The sequence below is a fragment of the Hyaena hyaena genome, unplaced genomic scaffold (genome assembly GCF_003009895.1).
Source record: "Hyaena hyaena isolate Hyena2069 unplaced genomic scaffold, ASM300989v1 scaffold_280, whole genome shotgun sequence".
In the NCBI taxonomy this organism is placed as follows: domain Eukaryota; kingdom Metazoa; phylum Chordata; class Mammalia; order Carnivora; family Hyaenidae; genus Hyaena; species Hyaena hyaena.
Window position 1 is genome coordinate 871,206 of NW_024080912.1, and position 22,411 is coordinate 893,616.

The 22,411-nt window shown below is 55.1% G+C and overlaps 1 protein-coding gene across 2 annotated transcripts; it reads left to right on the forward strand.

Moving 5' to 3' along the window:
• Positions 1-1,564: 1,564 nt before the first annotated feature.
• Positions 1,565-13,458, forward strand: ANKRD54 (ankyrin repeat domain 54). Of its 2 annotated transcripts, none has more exons than XM_039246180.1 (8): positions 1,565-1,966; positions 3,437-3,484; positions 8,566-8,664; positions 10,848-10,919; positions 11,358-11,405; positions 11,480-11,604; positions 11,833-11,940; positions 12,325-13,458. In XM_039246180.1, exons 1-8 carry the CDS (start codon positions 1,642-1,644, stop codon positions 12,397-12,399), a joined length of 900 nt encoding a protein of 299 aa, XP_039102111.1. In that variant the 5' UTR covers positions 1,565-1,641; the 3' UTR covers positions 12,400-13,458. The 2 variants fall into 2 exon arrangements, with proteins under 2 accessions (XP_039102111.1, XP_039102112.1); XM_039246181.1 differs by having other exon boundaries at positions 1,877-1,966; positions 8,571-8,664.
• The last annotated feature ends 8,953 nt before the right edge of the window (positions 13,459-22,411 follow it).

Consider the following 22,411-nt stretch of genomic DNA (forward strand, 5'->3'; position numbering starts at 1 on the left):
GGTAGGCAGATCCTAGAGACGAGAAAAGAATTGTGTGTTAGCCAGCATGTGCACTTTGAATTCTACAAAGAGACTGGAGGCAAGAAGACTAGAAGTTATTACATGGAAAAAGAAGAGGAATGAATAGTAAAGTTATTCCCAGGTACATTCAGCAGGAGGGAGATATAAATACCCAGGTGTCACTTAAACTGGAGCCAGGTTTCTGCAGGCTACTCTTCATTACAGAAAACTGTGTGATAGAGAGGGCTTTTCTGGCCTCAAATACTAGTTCTTCAACTTTCTAACCCAGTACCCTTGGATAATTCCTATAACATCTCAGGCCCTCAATTTCCTGATCTGCAGAGTGGGTATAACCTTATCTACCTCCTAAGACTCCTGTAAGGGAGAAGTAAATGGCATAATATATATCAATAAATCGTAAATGACACATGTTCAGTGTTTATTTCTTTTCTAGGTTTCCTTCTAGCTACAAGTGGATTTGGCATATATGTACTTATAGGGTAGGGGGGTAGAGGAGATCAAACAAACAGTATTTTTCTCCGATACAGTATCATGAGAAATCTCACGATGCTTTTCTGAGAGCAGTACAAATTCTGAAAGTGCTTTTCAGCTGTCAGAGAAAGACTGCACTTTTACGGGGCTCAACGAGAAGGAAGAACTTTTGTCTGGACCAAAGCCCTTCTCCAAAGAGAGCTGGGCATCCATAAACAAGTCCCGTGTCTCTCTGGCTTCAACTCCTGTTTGTGAAACAGGGATGGTCCTCCTCGTCCACCTTATAGGAGTGTTTATGGGGTACTGGGTTGTGGGAGGGGTTGCTAAGCTCGTTCACTGCGCGCGGAGCCAGTCGGTGTTTCCGGCTCCGTCCACTCCCACAGGGCTGTGAGCATCTCATCCGAGCATCCACTCTGATCGTGCGTCCGGAACTGAACAGTTACCTGGCTCCTAGCGACTGGCTCTCGGACTGCAGTGTCGCTGTGGGGCAATTACGCTAAATTAAAATTCTCTGTAAATCAATGATCAACGCCGGGGTTACAGGAGAACCCAAACTAAAGGGATCTTTCGCATTTAGAAGCTCCTACTCCTCAGTTTGCGATAATAGCCCAAAAGTTAACACATTCTCATTTTACTACTTACACTAGACACTCCCCACCAGGAAGTCTTTTTTTTTTTTTTTCTTTTTTACCTTCAATGCTTTGAAATGCAACCGTATTTATCCATATAGTTCGGCTTCTTAATTTTCCTTAGAGAGTGGCTGCAGATCATCTTAACGTGATTGGTTAAAGCATCTGCCCGTTACCGTTCCCATGACCCGATGGGGGAAATGCAGGGAGGGGGGAAAAAGTGTCTTAAACTTAGCTGTTTTACTGGCTCCGGTAGCGACGTACGGCGAGGGCGTAGGCCGTTCCGATATGTGATTGGTTTCTGTGTCCGTCAATCACGCTGCCGGAACCCAATTCTACAGCCGGAACTGTGCCCGATTGGCTGCTCGCGACAAGAGTCCGCCCTCCCTTTCGGTTGCCGTGGTTGCAGGCCGGACCCGCCTGCTCGCCCGCTGACAGCGAGGCTAAGGGCGGAGGAAGCGGGTCGGTTGGTCGGTCGGGAACGAGGCTCCGGCGGCCGGGCCCGCGCAGAGCCGTTGCCATGGCAGCCGCCGCCGGGGGCGCGGACGACGAGCCGCGCTCGGGCCGTTCGAGCTCGGACGGGGAGTGCGCCGTGGCGCCGGAGCCGCTGACGGGCCCCGAGGGTCTCTTCTCCTTCGCGGACTTCGGGTCCGCCCTGGGCGGCGGCGCGGGCCTCCCCGGACGGGCGTCTGGCGGGGCCCAGTCCCCGCTGCGCTACCTGCACGTCCTGTGGCAGCAGGATGCGGAGCCCCGCGATGAGCTGCGCTGTAAGATCCCTGCCGGCCGGCTGAGACGCGCCGCCAGGCCCCACCGCCGACTCGGGCCCACGGGCAAGGAGGTGCACGGTGAGGAGCGCGGCCGGAGGCGGGGCCGGTCCTCCGCCGACACCCCGGGGGGCCTGCCCTCCCCGGATCCCTCCGGACGGGGTCCTCAGACGGCTGAGCTCAGCCCCCCACCCCCCCCCAGCGACCCCCGAATCGCGTCTCCTTTTAGTAGGAATCGGGATGTTAGAGCTGCCAAGGACCGTGAACGTGAAACAGTCTTTAAGCACTTGGTAATTCCTGAATGGAAACTTTTCATGACTCCAGGCGTTTATTAGTAGGTAATAAAACGGAGTAGCGGAGACTACTTTTATTATCAGAGGGCCTGTAGCCAAGTTTTACCCACTTATTTAAATGCACAGACCGGGTCTGGATTCCTCTACCTCGGTGAAGCCTTCTGCAAACGATAGAACTTTAACAGCCTTAGTTTTCGCATCTGTAAAATGAGCACAGTACTTGCTTTATGGGGATGCTTGGTGAGTTGAGATGACCATGTAGTGATCACTCTGCTTTTGTTGTCTACCAAACCCTGCGGGGCGGTATGTGATCATTTCTGATCCTCACAATGACTCCATGAGATTCAGATACCGTTCCCATTATATGGAAGAGGAAACTGAGGCTCAGAGAGATTGCCTTGCTCCAAGTCACATACCTAGAAAGTGGCTGTGCTGGAATTAGAACCCCATGTCAGCCAGACTCAAATTCCTACCCGAGTATGTCCATTGTATTTTTTTAAATTTTGTGGATGACGTGGAAGCCAAGGCCCTGAAGATTTAAGAATGGGAACTTTGTCCTTTTAGGACTCTCTGTGATTCCACCTATATCTCAGTCGTGCTAAAAGATTAAATGAGAATTCAAAAGTACCACCCAAACCACAAAGTGTTCTATAAAAATAAGGAAGCATTACATGTATCTGGGTCGCAATTTTGACCATTTCTCTGAAGACAAAGGCATCGGGTAGTATCATTGTAGGAGAAAAACAGTTCTGCTTAGGAATTACCAAACGTAAGTAAGTTATTTGGGAATGGCCTGTTTGGGAGAATATAAGATTATCTATGTGGCCTACTCACAAGGAGCTTCTGTGTAAACATTTCATTTTTGTATGTGCAACAATTCAGGGCTGTGAAGACAGAGCTCAATTCCACCCCCACCCCCCCACCTCACCCCCCTTGGTGATAAATCTGAGGCCCAGGAGGGTTAATTAACTTGCTCAAGGTCACCCAGCTCCCTTAAGTGGCAGAGCCAAGAGCTGACTCCTAAGGCCTTGAAGGATTTACGACAGAATGTGTCTTTTACACTGGTGGTGCCACATTTCAAGTTTTTACCTTGTCCCCAGGGTAGTGTCTCTTGTATCCTGGTGCCCTTGTGTCCCTTCAGATGCTATCGGGGGTGAACGGTGGCTTAGCTAGGAAGCCATCCACTTTCTGCTTCTTCATGACTGTTTTGTTTTGCTTTGCTTTACTTTTAACTGGAACTCTCCTACTCTCTTCGCAGCCCTCAAGAGGCTGAGGGACTCGGCCAATGCCAACGACGTGGAAACAGGTGAGTGTGCAAAGCAGGGCTGGCTCTCTGGGCTAGAGAAAGAAAAATCGAGGCAGCCGGTTGCTGGGAAGACAGTGCTTGAATTCAGTATGCCAGCTCACCCCTTGGACCAGGCTCCTTGTATATATTGTATGACTGTAATTAACTTGCAAAAGTTAGAGTCTGGCTTACATGCTTACTCTGCCCATGCATCCCTGTCACCCTGAACGCCCCGATGTCATAACGTTCATCGCCCTATGGGCTCCCTGATGTTGGGACCATGCTTTCGTATCCCTGGCACCCGGCAAATGGGGTAGGAGCTTTCTAGAACTTCTGGCTAATGGGAACAAACAAGTCGGCTTTAACTCCCGGGAGAGTCCCCATCTGAACAGAGGCACCACCTTCAGCTGCTCAGTGAGGCTCTGGGGTAGTTGGGTCGGTGGTTCTCAAAGGACACGTGAAGAGAAGGGAAGGGGCTCCGAGCCGGACACCACTCTGGTGTTTGGTTGGTGCTCTCCAGTGTTCATTGGCTGGCGGGGCAGTGACAGCATCAGAGGTACAAGGACAAGTTCTAGGGAAAACATTCAATTTTTATCCGTACATTAGTGGTCTATGGCTGCTGCAACAGATTTATCACAAACAAGAGTGGCTTCAAACAACGCAAATGTCTGTCTTTTATTTTTTTTCTTTGAGTTTAGTTCTTTTATCTGGGGAGGGGAGGGGCGTGGGGGAGAGGATCCCAAGTGGGCTCTGCACTGCCAGCGCAGAGCCCGACAGGGGGCGGTCAAACTCAGAAACCGCGAGACCCGGACCTGAGCGGAAGCGGAAGTCGACTGAGCCACCCAGGCACCTTCCCCCCACCCCCAATTTCTTAGCCTTCAGTTGTGCAGGTCAGAAATACAACACCAAGAATCGCAGGGTATCAGCAGGGCTGCATTTCTTCCTGGAGACTCTAGAGAAAATGGTCTCGTTGCCTTTTTCAACTGATAGAGGCCACCCACATTCGTTGGCCTGTAGTCTTCTCCCGCCACCTTCAAGGTCATCGACAGTAGCCTGAACCCTCAGGCTGCTGACTCCCTGGTTGGGGTTCTCCGATTTTAAGGACTCCTTTGATTAGTTTGGGTCTGAATAATTCTCGACGATATTCCTAGTTCAAGGTCCCTCATTATTCACATGCGCAAAATCTTTCTTTGCTGCGTAAAGTAACATATCCAATAAACTCTGAGGATTAGGGCTCAAACATCTTGATCCCCCCAGGCAAGTGATGCTGCCTACCTCGAGTAGATCTCTTTCCATTTTGGTGGTATGCTGTGGTCAACAGATAACCATGTGAGCATAGGCGGGGGCCGTGGGCTCCGAGAGCCCAGGTACAGCCAGCGCTGAGAGGAAGTCGTTTACCTCAGGGGGCTGGGCATTAAACCCCGGGCCTTGAAATGGTTCCATTACCCCTGGCGTAGCCTCGTGAGCAGGCCTGGAAACCGGAGAGCCTTTCAGCTCTCTTCACTCTAGTCCCTTTTGCCTGAGCTTTAATATTTTGGAATATTTAGCAGCAACCTAGCTAGCTTTCTAAGGAAAAAATGATAAGTGTTCTCTTTTTACTATCTCCAAGTGTGGGGCGAGAGAGCATTTGAATTACACGTCCCTTTCCCAGAAAGCCTAGTTCATCTTGAATCAGGTACTCACATGGTTGGTGGTTTCATTATTTTGAGAGAAGTGCTGGAATTTTCCAGTCTGACTCTCACACACTCATCTTCAAATCTAAATGGTTCTTGGTAGAGCATGTGACTGCAAATCTAAATGGCTCTTAGGTTTACCAGGCTCTTGCAAGACGGACGGTGACACAGGCTGTAGGGCTTTTCTCTTTATGGTCAGCATTTCCTTTCCCTTCTCTGCACACTTATTGGGTTTTGGCTGTACCTTAGCAATTACAGCGGGCATAAAATTGATGTCCTACTATTTAAAAAAAATTTTTTTTGAATGTTTGTTTATTTTTGAGAGAGAGAGACAGAGCAGGAGCTAGGGAGGAGCAGAGAGAAGGGGAGACACAGAATCCGAAGCAGGCTCCAGGCTCTGAGCTGTCAGCACAGAGCCCCATGTGGGGCTTGAACCCAGGAACCCTGAGATCATGACCTGAGCCAAAGTCGGACGCTTAACTGACTGAGCCACCCAGGCGCCCCTTGATGTCCTGCTATTGTTAAATCATAAAATATTTTCATATGTATGAAAATTATGTACACATTTAAAATGTTTGGGAGTTAAGAGAAATACACAGGAAAAACGTCCATAAGCAGCAAAAAGAAAGAATCTCTTAATATTTTGGGGACCATCCTTCCCATCCTTTCTCCTATACAGAGAAATTTTCTTTATAGGCTTGCAAACTGTGCTGTATACACAATTTTGTAGCCTGGGTAATTTTTCACGGTCTTTGTAACCACTTGTTTTCTCAAAATGGAAACAGCATTTTCTCCATTTATAGAATGAATGAGTACATGGCTGTATGTGTTTTTTCCCTAAGCTTACAAGGTAAAAAGCAAAAATCACCTTAGCATTCCATTTTCCAACCATAACCACAATTTTTTTAAAAGCTTTTTTTTTTTCAGGGGCGCCTGGGTGGCTTAGTCGGTTGGGCATCCGACTTCAGCTCAGGTCATTATCTCACAGTTCATGAGTTCAAGCCCCACATGGGGCTCTGTGCTGACAGCTCAGAGCCTGGAACCTGCTTCGGATTCTGTGTCTCCCCCTCTCTCTGCCCTTGCCCTGCTCACGCTCTGTCTCTCTCAAAAATAAATAAACATTAAAAGCTTTTTATTCTTGTGTTTATTTACTTATTTTTGAGAGGTAGCATGAGTGGGGGACGGGCAGAGAGAGAGGGAGACAGAGAATCCGAGGCAGGCTCCATGCCATCAGCGCAAAGCGTGATGTGGGGCTTGAACCCATGAACCACAAGGTCATGACCTGAGCTGAAGTCAGACACTTAAGTGACTGAGCCACCCAGGTGCCCCACAGCAACTTTTAAGGGACGCCTATCATGCCTTCAGAGGGACAAAGCAAAAGTTATTTAGTTAGTTATATATTTGCACAATGGTTTTTTATTTTTAAGATAATTCCCCAGGTATGGGGTTATCGCGTCAAAAGACAGGCATATTTTGATGGCTTCTGATAGATACCAGTGTAGTGCTTTCCAAAAAGATCATACTTGCATGGGCCACCTGCATGGCTCAGTCAGTTAGTTAAGCATCCGACTCTTGATTTCAGTCCAGGTCATGATCCCACGGTCATGGAATCAAGCCCTGCATGGGGCTTCCCACTGAGCATGGAGCCTGCTTGAGATTCTTTCTCTCCCACTTGGATGCTCTTTCTCTCCCTCTCTCTCTCAAAAGAAAGTAACCAACCAACCCAACCAACCAAAAAGACCACACCTGCACAAATCGCAAAAGAGAATGTACTCTTTCAGCTTTGTCTTATTTTAGCTTTGTCTTTTCTCTTTGATACTGTCTATCTTTTGGTGAAGGTACTGAGATGGCCCGAAGCTCTTATTTCTCTTTACTCCCCTAAACCTTTTCCTGCCGCCTTCATTCAGTCAGTCAACAACCTTCACGGAGCTGAACAAGTCCTGTCTTGATCCTAGGTATTAAGGAAAATAAACGAAATCAAAAAACCTACAATATGACCCGAGAAAAAGAATACAAAGTGATCCCGTCTCCAAAAGAAAACGGCCCCCCCCAAAACCGAAGTGATGTATTTAGTTAGAGACGCCTAAGTTCTGGAGCGGAGAGACCCGAGAAGTCTGGGTTTGTGTCACAGCCCTGCCTCCTGGTAGCTGGGTGAATACACCTGGGGCAGATCACCGAATGGGGCTCTCCTTCTGGTTGGTGTGATGGGCACGATGCCTGGCTGGGGGGTCACCGGGCTCAGCAGTCAGGTCTCTGGCGCCAGGCTAGTGCTCGGTGTACAGGGACACATCCAAAATCACAGCATAGTCCTGCTACAGTAGAGGTGACCGGAGCACTGAGGGCGCGGCTCATGGAGCGGCTAACCTGACCTTGACGTGAAAGAGGGGGGAGGATGGGGCGCCTGGGTGGCTTAGTCGGTTGAGCGTCCGACTTTCGCTTAGGTCATGATCTCGCGGTTTGTGGGTTCGGGCCCCGCGTCGGGCTCTGCGCTGACTGCCAGCTCAGAGCCTGGAGCCTGTTTCAGTCTGTGACTCCCTCTCTCTCTGACCCTCCCCTGCTCACGCTGTCTCCCTCTCTCTCTCCTAGAAATAAATAAAACATTAAAAAAAAAAAAAAAAAAAGAGGGGGGAGGAGATTCCGGGCTTCGTCGGGAGTCCTCGAGAGGTCCGCTGGCGGAGACTAAAGCGTCAGATGCTCTATAATGATGATGTTTGGTGGCAGTTTTTACATTTCTGTTGGACACACACGTCACATAATGCCTCCCATTTTATAATGGCTCCATCCTTCGCAAAGAAGAAATGTCACATCCATTACAGTCATTACAGCAGCTGTGGACACGGGCAGGGGGGAGATGATTTCCATTTGCTGGTGAATTGGGACCCAGATTCAGGCCTTCCGACTCCGAGCCCAGCTCTCCCCACTGCCCCTTGCTGTCGGCAATGTTCTCCTTTCTTCGTTACTCAGCTTAGCCTGGGACTTAGGTCTTTGTGGCTCCAAACCGGTGCCCTGGCCGCTCACTGTAAAGGGCCACCTCTCAGGAGCCAAGGAAGCACCGCCCAACAGCCTGGGCCGCCGCGTCCAGCTGGAAAGGGTGTGTATCCAAATGGATGTGGGGCCAAAGTCTGTGCTAAGGATTTCTGGGATTCTGGAACTCCTGACGCCGAGGGCCATGATCCTTCTATGATGTCCTAACCTTTGACACACAGTCTGAGCAGCCAGAATCCGGGGTTCTCAGTTGTGTCCTCAGGAGCAAAAGTCCCTTGTCATGACACTCCCTGCAAGGCTGGCATCCTGGGGGAGCTCGCTGTCCCGTGGCTTCTTGGTACCGTGCCTGCAAGGTCCCTGAGCAAAACTCTCCCCTCCCAAGGGCGGCAGCCTAACTAACACTACTCTCTGTCGCCCTGCCTCCCTCCATCTTGGCGGTGTCAGTGCAGCAGCTGCTGGAAGATGGCGCGGATCCCTGTGCAGCTGATGACAAGGGCCGCACAGCTCTACACTTTGCCTCCTGCAATGGCAATGACCAGATCGGTGAGTCCCCAGGGGAGGGAGGAGGGGAGGAGGGAAGGGAGCTGGACAAGCAGCATCTCCCTAGAGGTTACCACCACCCAGATCAAGATAAAGAATATCTTCAGGGATGCCTGGCTGGCTCAGGCCATAGCTCGAGTGACTCTTGATCACGTGATCACGGTCACGATCCTTCAAGCCCCACATTGGGTATAGAGCCTACTTAAAAAAAAAAGAAATGAATATTTTCAGCACCCTAGCAGCCTACCTGATGCCCTTTTGGGTCCTTAGCCCCATGTAGACCTTCTGTGCCATAGATTAGTTTTCCTGTGTGGTTTTACTTTTTTAATTTTTTAATGTTTATTTATTTTTGAGAGAGGGAGAGACAGAGCGCGAGCAGAGGAGGGACCGAGAGAGAGGGGGAGACACAGAATCCAAAGCAGGCTCCAGGCTCCAAGCTGTCAGCACAGAGCCCAACGCTCATGGGCCCAAACCCATGAGCCGCAAGGTCATGAGCAGAGCCGAAGTTGGACGCTTAACCAAATGAGCCACCCAGGCGCCCCCTCTTTTGTAAAACAAGCTGCCTGGTGGTTTCTTATTGATTTGTACAAAATTTTTTTAAGGTTTATTTATTTTTGAAAGAGAGTATGGAGGCGAGGAGTAGAAAAGAGGAGAGAGGATCTGAAGGGGGCTCTGTGCTGACAACAGAGAGGCCGATGCGGGGCTCCAGGCTCTGAGCTGTCAGCACAGAGCCCGATGCAGGGCTCGAACCCACCAACCGTAAGATCATGACCTGAGCCAAAGTGGGACGCTTAACTAACTGAGCCACCCAGGTGCCCCAAAGAACCCAAGTTCTTAACTTTAATAAATCCAGTTGATCAATCTTTTCTTTTTTATGGTTAGCATTTCTTTGACCTATTTAAGGATTTCTGTGGCCTATCCCAAGGTCATAGAGATATTCTCTTATTTCCTTCTACAAACCTGACTTTCAGCTTGTACATTTAGGTCTACGGTACCTCTTGTATTAGTTTCTACATGTGGTGTGTTGCTGAACCTGACCTTGTCGCATGAGTTAGTCTGCCTGCCTATCCATCTGGGTAACTGATAAGCCCTCTGTACCACGGCCTACCTCTGAGATGGCACAGAGACTCAGGGAGGGTGATGGTCAGCATCTTCTATGGGCCTAATTCTCACGATGGCACTTGGCTGTGGAAAGACCAGAAAATACCCTTGAGAGCCTTTACTAGTAGCCACTGCTGTTGGAAGAATTTTCTTTTGTTTTTTTTTTAATGGTTATTTATTTTTTAATGTTTATTTATTTTTGAGAGCAAGAGCAAGAGAGAGCATGAGCAGGGGAGGGGCAGAGAGAGAGGGAAACATAAATCTGAAGCAGGTTCCAGGCTCTGAGCTGTCAGCACAGAGCCCGATTCGGGGCCCGAACCCACAAACTGTGAGATCATGACCTGAGCTGAGGCCGGACACTCAACTGACTGAGCCACCCAAGCGCCCCTAAAATGGGTATTTATTTTTGAGAGAGAAAGAGAGTGAGCAAGCAGGGGAAGGGCAGAGAGAGAATCTCAAGCAGGCTCCACACTATCAGCGCAGAGCCCGATGCAGGGCTTGATCTCACAAACCACGAACCGTGAGATCATGACCTGCGCTGAAATCAAGAGTTGGACGCTTAACCGGCTGAGCCACCCAGGAGCCCCAGAAGAACATTCTTTAACCCTTAAAATCTCAGTCTTTTTGGGTACCTGGGTGGCTCAGTCAGTTAAGCGCCTCACTTTATCTCAGATCATGATCTCATGGTTCATGGGTTTAAGCCCGGCATAGGGCTCTGTGCTGATGGCTCAGAGCCTGCAGCCTGCATCAGATTCTGTGTCTCTCTCTGTCCCTCCCCCACTCATGCTCTGTCTCTCTGTCAATAAATAAATAAAGAAAAAAACATTTTTTAAAAATCTGTCTTTTCAAACCTGCCTAGGCCAGGAGGCTCTCCCAGAATCCTTAGCTCCTGGCCCTCAGAATCCTGCACATGGACCCCGTGAGTGAATAAGTGAATGCATGGATGAATGACTGAAACAACCTAGGAACCGTGTTTGCTTTCAGTGCTCCTCAGTTTGAGGAAGCCTCTTCAGCTGGGTAGGGGTGGGGGGTAGAGTCCAGTCCGTAGAAGTCCCACAACACCTCGTGGGTTCTCCTGTTTCCAGTGCAGCTGCTCCTGGACCACGGAGCTGATCCCAACCAGCGGGATGGGCTGGGGAACACGCCGCTGCACCTGGGTAAGCCCCCAGGACACCTGTCCCTCCTTTGCTGGAGAGCCGGGGGGGCCTAAGTTCCCAGCAGGACCTCCTGTCCCCTGGGGAGAGCTTGAGCCCCCGGGGCCGCACAGCGCCCCGCACTCTGCATCCCATGGACCTCCCCTTGGGTCACCAGTTGGCTGGGCCCCAAGCACGGCTGCTTTAGCAACCTCCATGGCTCAGCAGAGCTCTGCCAGGGAAGGTGAGACCCGCAGCCTGTCCCTGCCCTGTGGCCGACCCGCACTGTGGCTCGTGGTAAGGCAGGTCCTGTCCCCAAGCCTCTGTCTCCCCAGCCGTACAGGGAGGGAGTTGGACCCACCCCATTGGTGCCTTGGTGCAGGCACCTCCCCGGAGTCCCAGTCCCGGCGCCCGGGGCCAAGCCCTGGTGTCCTGGACTCTCAGGTCCCTGTTCTTCCTCAGCGGCCTGCACCAACCACGTCCCTGTCATCACCACGCTGCTGCGAGGAGGTATGTGCCCCCCGCCCCTTCCCCTCCTCTCCCGCCCTCACCCGCAGTGTGCTCACCTCCGCCTGCTTCCGCAGGGGCCCGCGTGGATGCCCTGGACCGAGCTGGCCGCACGCCCCTGCACCTGGCCAAGTCCAAGCTGAACATCCTGCAGGAGGGCCACTCCCAGTGCCTGGAGGCCGTGCGGCTGGAGGTGAAGCAGGTGAGTGCCCTTCATGCTGAGCCAACAGCACAAACGAGCGCGGGGCAGGGGCCGCCGTGACCGCGGACACGCCAGCCTCTAGCACTCGGGCGCCTGGGTTGCTCCAAACCGACCCCGTTCGGCCGCTGCTCTACCGGGGCCTCGCAGCGGTGGTGGCGGCAGCGGCGGTGGCTGTGTCAGTGCCTCCTGGCTAGACCCCCAGTGCCTCAGCCCAGCCCCTCGTTCCAGATCATCCAGATGCTGAGGGAGTACCTGGAGCGCCTGGGGCGGCACGAGCAGCGGGAGCGGCTGGACGACCTCTGCACCCGCCTCCAGATGACCAGCACCAAAGAGCAGGTGAGCCGCGGCGACAGGGCCGGACCCGGAGCCTGGCAGGCGCCTCGGGCCAGGCCCGGCCTGCTGTGATGCAGCCAGACACTCGTGTAGAAAGAGGCCACGGCTGCGGGGCTGTAGCCCGCTGGGGACCTCAAAGCCTCTGTCTGCTTCCTTTGACGCTACTTGTGGCCGTTCTCTCTGGGACAGTCTGAGGCCACCTGGAGTCAAGGACTATCGGTTGGACAGCTGCTCGGTATCAGTGAGGCCACCACGTGCCCCGGGAGCCAAAGGCTGCCCTCCCCAGGCCGCTGCATCGGGGCGGAGATCAGGGGGGTGGAGATCAGGGGGCCAGGACGGCTGGGCCTGTCGTGGCTCCTGTGACAGAGCCGTGGTTTTGTCCCGCAGGTGGATGAGGTGACCGACCTCCTGGCCAGCTTCACATCCCTCAGCCTGCAGATGCAGAACCTGGAGAAGAGGTAGCGAGAGAGGCCCCCTGCCTTCCTGCTCGGCCGCCGCTGCCCCACCCCTGCCCCCGCTGCTCGCTCATTACAGAGGAAAAGCCCAAACCTGGGACCTTGGAGCTGCCCGCTGTCTGGTGAGGCCCTTGCCCCCAGATGCCGTGGGGCGGAGATGCGCTCTCACAGGGGCTCAGTGACATCAGCGCCACTCGCGGCCACGGTGGTCTCCGTCATCTCTGCGGGCCGGGACCGCAGCTCCCCACTTCCTCCTCCGCTCCCGCAGCACCGCAGCCACACAGCTCTGGCCGCCACGCACTGTCCTAGCAGGCCTCACGCGTCTCGTGGGCCCCCTCCCCCGGCCCCCTCGGCAGGCCCCAGAGCCGCCTCTGTGTCCCTTCCGGCCGCCGGCATGTGGCAGCCAGCCAGCACGGTGTGGCACCCTCGGGGGCTTCTTGGCTGGCCCTGCATCTCTCACCAGCACTTAGATTTAGACTGACTTGTCACCTGACTCAAGGAGACGTTGCCGTGAGTTTCTCCGGATGGCAGGGAGGGTGGGTGAAGCCTAGAGCCTAGAAATACGAGGTTTGGAAGGACCCCAAGGCACAGAAGCCCCCCGCCTTCTTCTCCCAATCCTTGAAATACCAGGAGGGCCTAGCGGTTCGATCTGCGGCCTGGTTGTGTGGGCCGCAAAGAGGCCCCTGGGGAGCTGGCCGCGTTCTCATCCCAGGGACCTGTGAACGTGACTTTATGGGGCAAGAGGGACTTTGCAGATGTAATTAAATGCATGATCTTTGGACAAGGCGACTCTCCTGGGTTACCTAGGAGGGCTTGATGCAATCACAGGGACCCCTCGGCGAGGAAAGCAGGAGGGAGGAGAGGAGGGAGGGGACCCAGCCGGAAGGGGTCAGAGGAGGAACGCAGGCGCCCACAGAAGCTAGAAAAGGCAAGGACATGAGATTCTCCCCTCAGCTCTCCCTGAGGGGACCAGCCCTACTGACCCTTGGACTTCAGCCCAGTGAGTCTGAGTTTTAGAATTGTGACCGCCAGAACTGAAAGAATAAATCTGTGTTGTTTTAAGCCACCCAGTTTGTGGACATGTTGCCGCAGCCGCGAGGAGGCGCAGGACTCGCCCGTCAGGGAGGTACCCAGCCCCTGCCCTGCAGAAGCCGACTGGCCGGGGTTGTGGGCAGTGGGCGCGCAGAAGGCGGGGGTCTGCCCAAGACGGGGCCGCACGGCCCGGCCCTCTCCTTCTCCAAGGCACTGACTGCAGAGTAAAGACAGACTTTCCCCCCATCACCATCCACGTCCACCCTGGCTGGGCCCCGCTTGCCCTCGCACCACATTGGGGCCCCGGCTACTCTTCAGAGGGGAGCTTGTCCCCCACAGCCCAGCTTGATCAGATCCGAATGGAACCCACGGAACCCCGCTGCTCCCCAGACCCTAAAGAGAAAAGGGCCTCGGTGGGTGGCAGATACAGGCTGCGGCCGCCTTCGGGGGACCCTGTGAGGAGAAGCCCCACCAGCAGGGCAGGGGTGGGGAAGGGAAAGTGTGCTAGCCCCAAGGCTGTGGGGTAGAGAGAGGGCCAGAGGCAGCAAACAAGTTTCCCCCGCAGCTCAAGGTGCTGCCGAGGAGTAAACAGCCTGCCTGTCCACGTGGCTGAGTGAGAGGAGGAGCGCGCAGAGAGGGGGAGCCCCGTGAGGGAGGGGGTGCTGAGGGGAGGGGTACCGTGGGGGAGGGGCGCCATCAGGGAGGGACCCCATGCTGGTGGGGAGGACAGAGGGGAGGGCGGTGCTGAGGGGCGGGGCGCTGGGGGAGGGCGGTGCTGAGGGGCGGGGCGCTGGGGGAGCGCGGTGCTGAGGGAGGGGCGCTGGGGGAGGGCGGTGCTGGGGGAGGGGCGCGCTGAGGGAGGGCTGTGCTGAGGGCAGGGGCGCTGGGGGAGGGCGCGCTGAGGGCAGGGGCGCTGGGGGAGGGCGCGCTGAGGGCAGGGGCGCTGGGGGAGGGCGCGCTGAGGGCAGGGGCGGGCTGTGAAAGGCGAGGAAGGAGACACGCGCGGAGTGAGGAGAGCAGCGAGTGGGAGAAGTAAGGGGGGTGGGCGGCTTTTCTGGCTCGAAGGAACCCTGCCCCCTCAGGCCTAGGAGCACGTTTGAGTCCGCCCTCTCCAGGAGCTCTGCCAGGCTGGTGCCCCATGCTTGGCCCATGGCCCCAGGGGTGGGACTGGGCAGGAGAGGGGCAAGGCAAAGGGGAGGCAGGGGTGGGAGGAAGTGGACCTCAAAGTCGGTGGGCCCACATTCTCTTGGGACCTGCTTCTCTGGGCCTCCTTACATTCCCATCCCCTGGGGCTCATCACCCTGCGGAGAGTTGAGGCTGTTTCTCGGCTTCAGGGCCAAGGGCTTCAGTAAACGGGCTCTCGGAGAGGCACGCACCCGGCAAACTGCAAGATTTTGTGTGAAGAGTGTGCATGTGTGTTTCCGACAAAAGTGGCCATAGCTTTCATTTTCACCAGGGTCCACACTCAGAAAAAGTTAGGAGCTCTTGCTACGGAACTTCAGGAGCAGGGGCGCCTGGGCGGCTCAGTCGGTCAAGAGTCCCACTTCCGGCTCAGGTCATGATCTCGCGTTTCGTGGGTTCGAGCCCCGCTCGGGCTCTGTGCTGACAGCTCAGAGCCTGGAACCTGTTTCAGATTCTGTGTCTCCCTCTCTCTCTCTGACCCTCCCCTGCTCACGCTGTCTCTCTCTCTCTCAGAAATAAATTTTAAAAAACATTAAGAAAAAGAAATAAACATTAAAAAATAAACACTTAAAAATTAAAAAAGAAGAAAAAAAGAACTTACGGAGCAGAGAGGTAAGAGGCCGGCCAAGGGCATCCTAGGTACCCAAGTACCCAAGTACTTCTGAGACCAGTCATCCCCCAGGGCAGCCTGCTTTGCGTTGGCAGAACTGAGACTCTGGAGGGTTCTGGGACTTTATGAAATTGCCCTGAGATGACTTCAGGTGTTTCTAGAACAGCCTGACAGAGACTCACTGGCTAATCCTAACAAGCCCTTGGCCGGGACCAAGCCATCCCCACCTGGGAAGCAGGCTACATCCCTGCGCCCTCCTCCATCCGGGTGCTGCCCCTCCCACCCACTCCGGACCCTGGAGCCACATAACCACGAGAATGCGCCACTGGGACAAGCGAAGGGGTTATTGTCCACTCCCTCCCCAGCCATACAGGCCAGTCGTCAAACACTTACCAGGCGGCCAGGCAGTCAGCCAGTCTGCTTCACCCCATTTCCAGCCGAGAAATGTCTGCAGCCCCAAATCTGTCTAAAGAGCCAGTCAATTAAAGTCAGCCCGAGACACTGGAGTGAGTCAGAGAGCACACAAGTGGGCCCTAAGCTGGCTGAGCTGGGCAGGGGGCGCGGGGGGGGGGGGGAGGACGTGGGGGCTGGCAGAAAGAAGAAATCCACGGCTGTCCTTTGATTTCACCTTCTGGGGCGGGTCCTTTGCTTTATACCTTCACATTTCGTTCATGTTAGCGGTAAGTGCTTGGAGAAGCATTTTCACAGCTTCTCACCACCATTATTTGGGATGACTAGCCTTGCTGCTGCTTCTGATAGCGAGAAAATACAGGTTTGCCAGGCGGATCCAACTGGACAGCTGGGCTGGAACCTGGATCAGCCCCCAACCCTCACGCTGTTTCCACCATGCCTGAAACCAGAGCCTTCTCCGAAGCAGAGTTCCCGAAAACTAAGGGCGAGGGCATCGGCTGAGTTCCTACCATGTGCCAGCAGCCCCTTTATACAAGTCCTCTGACTTCGCGTTTGCTGTAAAATGTCAGCCAGCCAACATCTAGCTGCAGCTAGCTTGCTTGAGGTCGGGTAGCCGGTGCTGGGGGGTGGGGGTGGGGGTGTCCCAGCCCAGGCCTAACAATCTCTGCCAAGGTTGCCAAAGTACCAATGTCCACCCGCGTCCCCTGGGACGCAGTCAGTATGAACCGACGGCGGTCTCTACTGGGTGACATCTCTGTCTCCGTGACCAGTCCCGGGTGTAGGGAGGGTCTGGCCCTTTTCTCGCTGGATACATGATACAGTGTGCTTGGTGGACATGGCAGGCCTCTGGTCACCTGGGGGTAAGAGAAAGGACAGTGTGAGGAGGCGGGGCTAGGGGGTCCTTGCTGAACTTTGGTGGTTGCCTTAATTATGACAAGCCTTCCAGGGTGGCTGGAGGGCTGGGAGGGAGGGGGGTGTGGACGAAGCAGCATGAACCAGGCCTGGAGGCTGGAGGATAGGTGTGAGCTGGCTGTGGGACCAGGAGACTCCCTGGAAAGTGCCAGACCCAGGAGAGGGAGAGGCCGGCCAGCAGGGGGAGGGGGGACGAGACTGCAGAGGTCCTGAGGTCTGCAGATTTGTCCTGGAGGCAGAAACCAGGGGAGGCAGGCTGTCCCCTCCACCCCTAAGGTCAGGTGCATTCTTACCCAGAGCAGGCACCATGAGCTCCAGGGAAAAGTCTAGTCTCTCTGGGAGAAAACACTCTCCCTGCCAGCACTGCCTGCGTCCCGGACCGCTTCAGATGCTGAGCCCAAGGCGAGGTTAGGAGGTCAGGAAGCTGGACTGATGCCTGGACAATCCCAACAAAGTCCCCGGCACCTCTACCCCAGCTCTGGCTCCCAAAGGGAGTCACACATAGCCCCTCCCCCCTGGCACTGGCCCCAGTGCTTCAGGGAGATATGATATGATCAACTCATTTTATACATAAGGAAACAGGCTCAGGGAAGCAAAGACCTCTTTCCCGAAGCCCCAGCCTAGGGCCCAGGATGTTCTCCTGTCCCTGTGATTGGTCCGTGCCAGCCTGGTGACTTCCTCCCACTCTGAAAGCCTGAGAGGATGGCACTTGGTGGTCGGCGCGCCCAGAGGGGCGGACGTGGGTAAGTCACGCCTCCTCGGCTCGATTGTGAGGGGGTTTGCTGGAGACCAGGACCCGCCTGGCAATGTCACATACAGTCAGTAGCAGCCAGTGAGCACCCCAGGGTGGCCTGCCTCGAATGGGACCTGGCGCGCAGACAGTGCAGGTCACTGAGGCATGGATAGGTCAGAGACCTGAGGTGCAGGAGTCAGGATTCCACCCTGACAGTGGCTCAAAGTCCGTCCCTTGACCCCTGCACTTTGCCACCTCTCTGAGTTGACCTGGCAGGGGAATCAGATGTTCAGGCCGGCGCCCCCTCCCCCCAGCACCCCAGGAACTCCAAGCTGGCACCCCTGCCCCAAGCCCCTCCTCGCCACGCCTCCTCCTGCTTCAGTATCACCCCTACCCAGAGCCTGAGCCACTGAACCTGGCAGAAGCAGATGCCTCAATAAATCAGAGTGTCGCCCTCTTAAACCAGAAGCAACCCCACCCCTGCACAGCTTGTTTCTCTGGCCTCACGCCGCCTTGGATCCAGCCAGCAGCTCGCAAATGAGCCCTGCGTCAGAGCCGAGGAACTGATGTTCATTAACAGGAAGTCTCGGGGTGGTTAATTGGTATTTATGTCCCCAGGTACACACCTCAAAGTTGATAGATGATGCTCTTCCTGCCAGCCTGAAGCAGGCTGAGGGGGTGAGTGGCTGTGCCAGGGCCCTCCCCTCGCCCGCCCTCCCCAGGGCTGAGTTCTAGCCCTGGCTACAGTTGTTACACAGGGTGGAGCGAGGGTGGGGGTCACCTTTGCACATTCAAGTTCCTCCTTCTGCTCCAGCCAACCCCTTCCTGCCTCTTCTCCCTTAAAGGCCACGGAAATGCAATCAGGCCCAAGGTAGACCCAGCTCTGTTTGGGGCTGGCTCTGTGATCTTGGGCAGGTTACTTAATCTCTCTGAGCCTCAGTTTCTCCATCTTCAAACTCTAAAGATGAGACATAATTCCAGGGCCAAGTCCAAGGCCTGAGAGTACCCTCTACAGTGCTCCCTCCTGTCTTGTGGCCCCTAAGTCTCAGCCCCACACCTGTGCCCCTGTTTCCCCACTGCCACCCCCAGTCGCCCAAGCCAGAAGTCTGATATGTAATCTGGGACAGCCCCCAACCTTTAGTCCCCAAATCCCAATGACTGTACCTTGTAAGGGTTTGTCCTGCGTGTTCACACCCCCCCTCCCACTATCAACATCTTGGATGCCTTCATCTATCCAGATTCTCACACCAGTCTCCTAACTGGTCTCCCTGCCCCACCCCCATCTCATTCGGCCCCCCACCCTCCAAAGCCTGCCTTGCATCAGAAAGTTCCCAGTAAATCTGGTAAATTTATTCTTTTGTTCACAACCTTTCAGTGGCTCCCTATTGCCCTCAGGACAAAGGACAGTCTCTGTTTCAGACAGGATTTACAGAATCCTTGGCAAGCGGCCCCACCTCTCCCAGCTCGCTTCCTGCCGAGGCCCCCCGTACCCTGTTCCGGGCCCCCGGCCCTTCATGCTGTGCCCGCCTCCAGGTGACCTGCACACATGTTCTCTCACCTTTCCCTTCCCCATCTGCCCTCATTAACTCCCATTTCAGGATTTGGCTTGGGCACCAGCTCCTCCAGGGAGTCTTCCCTGCTTGCCCACACTGGGTTAGGGCCTTCCGGGCTCCCCCAAACCCCCATGCTTCTGCCTTTTTTTCTGGCAGAAGAACTCTGTGCCTTGCAGGTGCTGAGGCATGAGCGCTGCAGGCCCGTCCCTAAGAGGTTTGCACAAACAGGAAGGTGAGGAGGCTGCAGAATTCAAACCTCCTTCCAACGAAGCTCCCCCCAGGCTGCCCCAGGCCCAGCCTGAGATCCTACAGGGGCCTCAGGTTGGTGGATTCTTCTGGGCCTTGGAGAATGGCCAGGGCTCCTCCAGCCCCCAGCGCCTGCCTGTGACCCAACAGGACTCTCAGCTCTCTGCTAACCGAAATACTGCGACCATCTGCTCTTCCAAACGTTTCATCAGCCCCCTGAGGCAGACCCAGGAGCCTCCGAGGCTAAGCCCAAGCCCAGCAGCAGGCCATCAGTCTTCCTGCCAAATCCAGGGCAAGACAGTTTCCCAGCCCTGGGCCAGGCCCTCGGCGGCAGCCTCCCTGGTCAAGGGCTCCAGAGCAGCCTTTAGACTGTGCTCCTGGCCGTCAGCCTCGCAGCTCTAGCCCGGCCACGACACAGCAGTGCTGGGGGCTTTCTAACCACATGCTTGATGCGGCCCATCCTGAAGCCCTCCGATGGCAGCCCCACCTGCCTGAGGGATGAAGTTCCCGCTCTCAGCTGGCCCAGGAGGCGGCGGGACCTCACCGCACCCAGCTTCCTGGCCTCCCCTTGCTCTGCTGCAGCTGCTGAGCCCACTATTTCTCCTAGCCGTACCGGGTCTCGGCACAGGCTGTTGCTCCACCTGGCAGGCTCTTTTCACCTTTTTTAGGAAAATGCATATTAAATGTCACCTCCTGTGGGACTCCTGCTTAGACTGCTCGGGAAGGCAGGAGGTTCCTCCTCTGCGCCCTTTCAGAACTGTGGCTGCTCTGTTACGGCCCCATCACGCGGTGCTTTCCTTTCTTCTTTTGATATTTGGCTCTCCAGCTGGCCAGAGAGTCCCTGGAGGCAGGGACCAGGTCAAACTCCTGCCCTTTCTGTCTTCCCCTCATGGCATCACTTAAGGCCAGGCACTTAAATGTTTGATTTTTTTTTAATGTTTTATTTATTTCTGAGAGAGAGAGAGAATGAGCATGAGCAGGGGAGGGTCAGAGAGAGAGGGAGACACAAAATCCAAAACAGGCTCCAGGCTCTGAGCTAGCTGTCAGCACAGAGCCCGATGTGGGGCCTGAACCCATGAACCGCGAGATCGTGACCTGAGCCGAAGTCAGCCGCTTAACTGACTGAGCCACCCAGGCGCCCCTTAAATGTTTGGAGGGTAAAGGAAAGAAGGAAGGAAAGGGTCATCTCCATCTTCAGGTATGAAATACCTGCTCTGTGCCTACTCTGGTCCAGGCTATACTGTCATCCATTAGTTGGGGCTTCCAGGCTTCTTCTTCGATTGATTGACTGATTGATTGATTGATTGAGAGACAGAGAGAGACAGAGAGTGAATGCAAGCGAGCGGGGAGGCTCAGAGAGAGAGGGGGAGAGATAATCCCATGCAGGCTGTCAGTGCGGAACCCGACTGGGGACTCGAACTCACAGAACCATGAGCTCATGACCTGAGCTGAAACACAGAGTTGGGCGCTTAACCGACAGAGCCCCCCAGGCGCTCTGGGCTTCTTGATCTGTCGCCGGTGGGTCAGAGAGACTTGCTTCAACAATAGGAGGTCCTAAAGTCCAGCCGGGGGCCCAGTTCTGTGCAACCCTCCCTCAGCCAGTTGCGCAGAGACCCAGGCCACGTGGAGGGCTCCCCCTGACCCACCCCCTTCCTCAGGCCTGGGCTCTCGCGCAGGTTCAAAACCTTAGCTCTGCCGCACATTTGCCAGTGGACTGTGGTCAAGCTGCCTCCTCTCCTGGAACCTCAGTTCTCACTTCTGAAGACGGAGGTACTATCTCTGGTCTGCGAGACACAGGCGCGTCAGCGGGGTTGTGAGTGAGGGTCTCCGGGCGGTGGAGGCCATACTGGGGGCCGCGGAAGTGGGCTCATCACGCCTCTGGCGCCCCGGAAACACTCCCACTGCTGTGGCCTGAGTCAGCCGTGGGAACCTTAGCGGAGATGTTCGAGAAAGAACGCTGACCCCTGGGTCTGCGGCAGGTGGCAGGCAGTGGGGGAAGACGCAGCAGCCACCTACTTGTCAAGTGTGGGGCCTTCCCAGGGTGCCAGGCAGTGGGAGGTGTGCCAGGGAGATCAGGAGGCCAAAAGGTCTCAGGCCTCAGCCTGAAGCTAATAAATATCATGGGTGCGTGGTGAGGCGGGGGGAGGGGGGGGAACTGGGTAGTTCTGCAACCGTCAGGACTGATTTATTGGTTAATTAGGAGGTTTCCACAGTCACAGGCTACCCTGCTGTGTGCACGGACAGGAGGGAGGGGCCCACAGGGCGGCCAGGACTGCTGAGCGGCCAGCTGGGACCCGAGCGAGGCTCAGTTTCTCACCTGACAGGGGAGCACCAAATGGCTGAAATGACCAATGCAAGGGATCTGGGCTCAGGGAATGGACCTGGACCGCGGTCGCTGCGACAAGCCCGTCAGGACTTGCCGGTCTGAGTGCTGAACAGAACGGTCCCAAGGAAGGGGACCGGGAGCGGTCTGAGGTTTCCGGACATCCAGCCAAGTGTGGGAGCTGCGGGTTTAGGAATGAGGGCCGATGCGGGATCAGGAGTGAGGAAGAGCCAAGGAAAACCGTGGAAGCCTTGGGGACTGAGAGCAGAGGCCCCCCAAAATGGAAAAGGTGGTTCCACTGAGCGGAAAAAGTTAAATAGCGGTGGGTTTGCATCCAACCTCTGTGAGACACCAGCGATGTGAGCTTGGACAAACCACTAGCCCTTTCTTTCTTTGTTTCTTTTTTTGTAAGATTTTATTTTTAAGTAATTGCTACACCCAACACGGGGCTCCAACTCACAACTCCGAGATCAAGAGACACGCACTCCACCGACTCAGGCAGCGAGGCGCCCCTCATCGCTAAACCTCTCTGATTCGTGATTTCTGTATCTGTAGACACGGAATTAATTATACCTACCTTGCAAAGCTGCTTTGATAATTAGGTTGCAGAACGTAGCACCGCATAAGATACACAGTAAATGCTTCATGGCTATTTGCTAAATTGGCTGCTAAGTGTTACGTGACCCAGGCCACAGCTTGGAAGGGAGAAGGGGCTTGGTAAAGAGTGGCTGAGGAAGCAGGGCCTAGAAGGTGCTGATCGAGCTGGAGGAGGGGGAGTGGGAGCGGGCGGAGGAACTGCTCTCCCGCCAGACTGGCGGTGGGCAGAGTCTGGGGGCTGCGCTTTGTAGGGGTGACCCGATTTCACCGCCCCGGGGCATCCACGAGGCTGGGGACCCCAGCTTGGCCAGTGCGCCTCAGAGGACCCCTGGCGTTGGCGCATCCCCTCGTAGCGGCGTGCCTTGGGGGAAGTGGAAGGACCGAAGGACTGTCATCGAGCAGAGTGGAGGCGCACCGGAT

Excerpts from the sequence above, each read along its gene's own strand:
- ANKRD54 (XM_039246180.1), top strand. The coding sequence starts at position 1,642 with ATGGCAGCCGCCGCCGGGGGCGCGGACGACGAGCCGCGCTCGGGCCGT. Across the intron at positions 8,665-10,847 it reads CAATGGCAATGACCAGATCG|TGCAGCTGCTCCTGGACCAC; the intron begins GTGAGTCCCCAG and ends TCCTGTTTCCAG. Across the intron at positions 11,605-11,832 it reads TGCGGCTGGAGGTGAAGCAG|ATCATCCAGATGCTGAGGGA; the intron begins GTGAGTGCCCTT and ends CCCTCGTTCCAG.